General features: G+C 52.6%; 1 protein-coding gene across 1 annotated transcript in view; it reads right to left on the bottom strand.

Moving 5' to 3' along the window:
* Positions 1–287: 287 nt before the first annotated feature.
* EMH_0003460 (uncharacterized protein) overlaps positions 288–2313 on the bottom strand; it is a gene marked incomplete at both ends in the record, with an annotated part of 4219 nt that continues 2193 nt past the window's right edge. The window contains 2 exon segments of the mRNA XM_013496378.1: positions 288–364; positions 612–872. Of these exon segments, the coding sequence (XP_013351832.1) occupies positions 288–364; positions 612–872 (338 nt within the window).

The raw sequence follows: 2313 nt of genomic DNA, 5'->3' as shown, positions 1-2313 counted from the left end.
TTCGATGGCGCGTACTGTTCCCACTTTCATAAAGCTCTACTTTTCGATAAGTATTGTTTTCTTTATCAGAACAATCTTGAACTTGCCTGGACTTGCATCCTTTCCTGTCTGTGTGGCCGCGCCAGTATCTCGGTTGTCTCTGCGAGCACCGCCGTTCTGAGGGCTCTCTCGAAACAGCAGCAATCACTGGAGTTCAATATGTGGAACAACAGAAGGAAACCGCGGTATTGTCAATCCAAATATCTTCTTTTCGCTTTAAGCCCAGACCATAGTTGCCAGACGAGCCCTCAGATGCCCGACTGGACCACGACCGAGAACGATGGCGCGCCTGTACCTGAAACCAAGGAGAAAGCGCCCGCTGCCTCTGAACGCAAAGCGTAAGTGTATCCTTACAGGCGTCGCCTTGAAATGGCTCCTATTATCCTCGGCTTTGCGTCTTATTTAGCCCGCCATCTGTGTTGATTTCATGTGCCTATGGAGTCCGCCTCTCCGGAAACCCTGTCTTGTTCGTTTGTGGCGAATAGAGCAAAAGGCATCACCGGTAGCATGGTGCAGATTGACCTGCTATTCTGATACGATAGCTCTGTTGCGTGGCATTGAACGTGAAGGACCTCCTGTTTCCTCCGGTCTGTTCAGGGTGACCAGTTTGTCCCGGCCCGCTCCACCAGCGAGTCCAGTGGTTTCAACTGGCATTGCAACAGTAGCAAGCGACTCTACGCCCCCTCCTTCCTCCGGTCTGTTCAGGCCGACCAGTCTATCCCCTTGCGCGCCACGAGCCAAGCCAGAGATTTCAACGGACACCGCAGGATTAAACGCCTCGACGCCTGCCCCTTGCCCCGCAATCTGCTCTACGCCTCCAAGACGCACCGCCTCTTTGCGCAGGCGTCACAAAAGGCCACGAATTGCTCATAATGGGAATTATCTTGCAGGCCTCAGCTGCCGTTTGAGCATGGAGGAGCGACTTAACATTTGCTTGGCAGTGGCGCAGGATTTGCTCGAGTCGGTATCCTGCAGCAGGGAACCGCGACGTCTCGTCATGTCAACCGACAGCTCCCCCCCTTCTCTGTCCCCGCTCCAGGGGAGGATTCCGGCCAACGCTTCCTGCACTCCCTCTTCCAATAAAAGGCCTCATTGTCCAACTGATCGAAGCGGTGAAGGCCCTGAACAAAAGCGCAAGCCCCTCTTTCGCCTTAAGCTTCCCGCTGGTCACCGCCTGTCTCAACCCTCGGCCCCAGCAACCATTGNAAGCCCCTCTTTCGCCTTAAGCTTCCCGCTGGTCACCGCCTGTCTCAACCCTCGGCCCCAGCAACCATTGGCACACCTCCGCCACCTTGCGAAAGCGAAGCAGCTGTCAACTTGGTTGTAGGTTCGTCACATCAGCAGCAGACACACATCGCCGAAAGCCAAACTGCAAAGGAGGAACGCACAGCTCATGAGAAACGCCACTTGTAGTCAGCAAGCATCCTTCTGCAGTCCCTTCCAGGGCAGAAGAGAGGCGGCTGTCGCCCTAGCCCTCATCCCGTTGAACCGCGAACGGTTCCGTTTCTTGACTTTGTTTGGCAAAACTCCTTCAAGTTGATAGTTCTCCAGCGACAGAAGTGTTTCATCATGTGCAGCTCAGCAATATGTCAGACAAATATGTCTAGTATACACACGCAAGTATAGATGGTGTTTCTGCCTAGGCAACTGAACTCAGTTACGATGCGTGACAACAACAACGGCAGCTGGATCTCTTTATGAACAGCCAACGCTTCACCCATGAAAGCGGACGTGCAACAGTCCCAAAGTGCTGTGCCCTCAAGGATAATGAGGACGAGACATTGGTCAACCTTGATGAATGCCATGGGAATGTTCCTGTGTTTGCCACCGACCAGATATGACGAGGCAAATATGCCTGGCGTTGCTGACTGAATTTCAAATGCTTGCTGGGCTACTGAGGTCAAAGCAGCATGTCTGGTAGAGATTCCATGAAGCTGACTTTGTCGTGCTTGCTCGGCTTGATTAGTCACAAGCAGCCGATGCACGCTGCCGTTATTGCGAAGTACACAATTCGCCTCTTGCCGGTTGTGTTGCATGCATGGACAAAACAATCGGGTAGTGTCTGCCTGGAGGCAACGGCACCCAGCTACAAAAGAATACATGAGTGAATTATCTAGTGCAAGATGCGAGGAGAGTAACGTGTGGTCGATGCAAGAGGCATACGAAGGAGTAACTTGCACATGCAAAGCTTCCACTCAGGCTTTTCAGTGCTGAAGCAGAGCGGAAAAGAAACCAAAACGAGTTGTTGCTGTGCAACACTGAGAGTTTTCAAAA

This window comes from Eimeria mitis, genomic scaffold (genome assembly GCF_000499745.2).
Source record: "Eimeria mitis Houghton genomic scaffold, Emh_scaff207, whole genome shotgun sequence".
Taxonomy (NCBI): domain Eukaryota; phylum Apicomplexa; class Conoidasida; order Eucoccidiorida; family Eimeriidae; genus Eimeria; species Eimeria mitis.
This window is presented reverse-complemented; position numbering and strand designations above follow the sequence as displayed.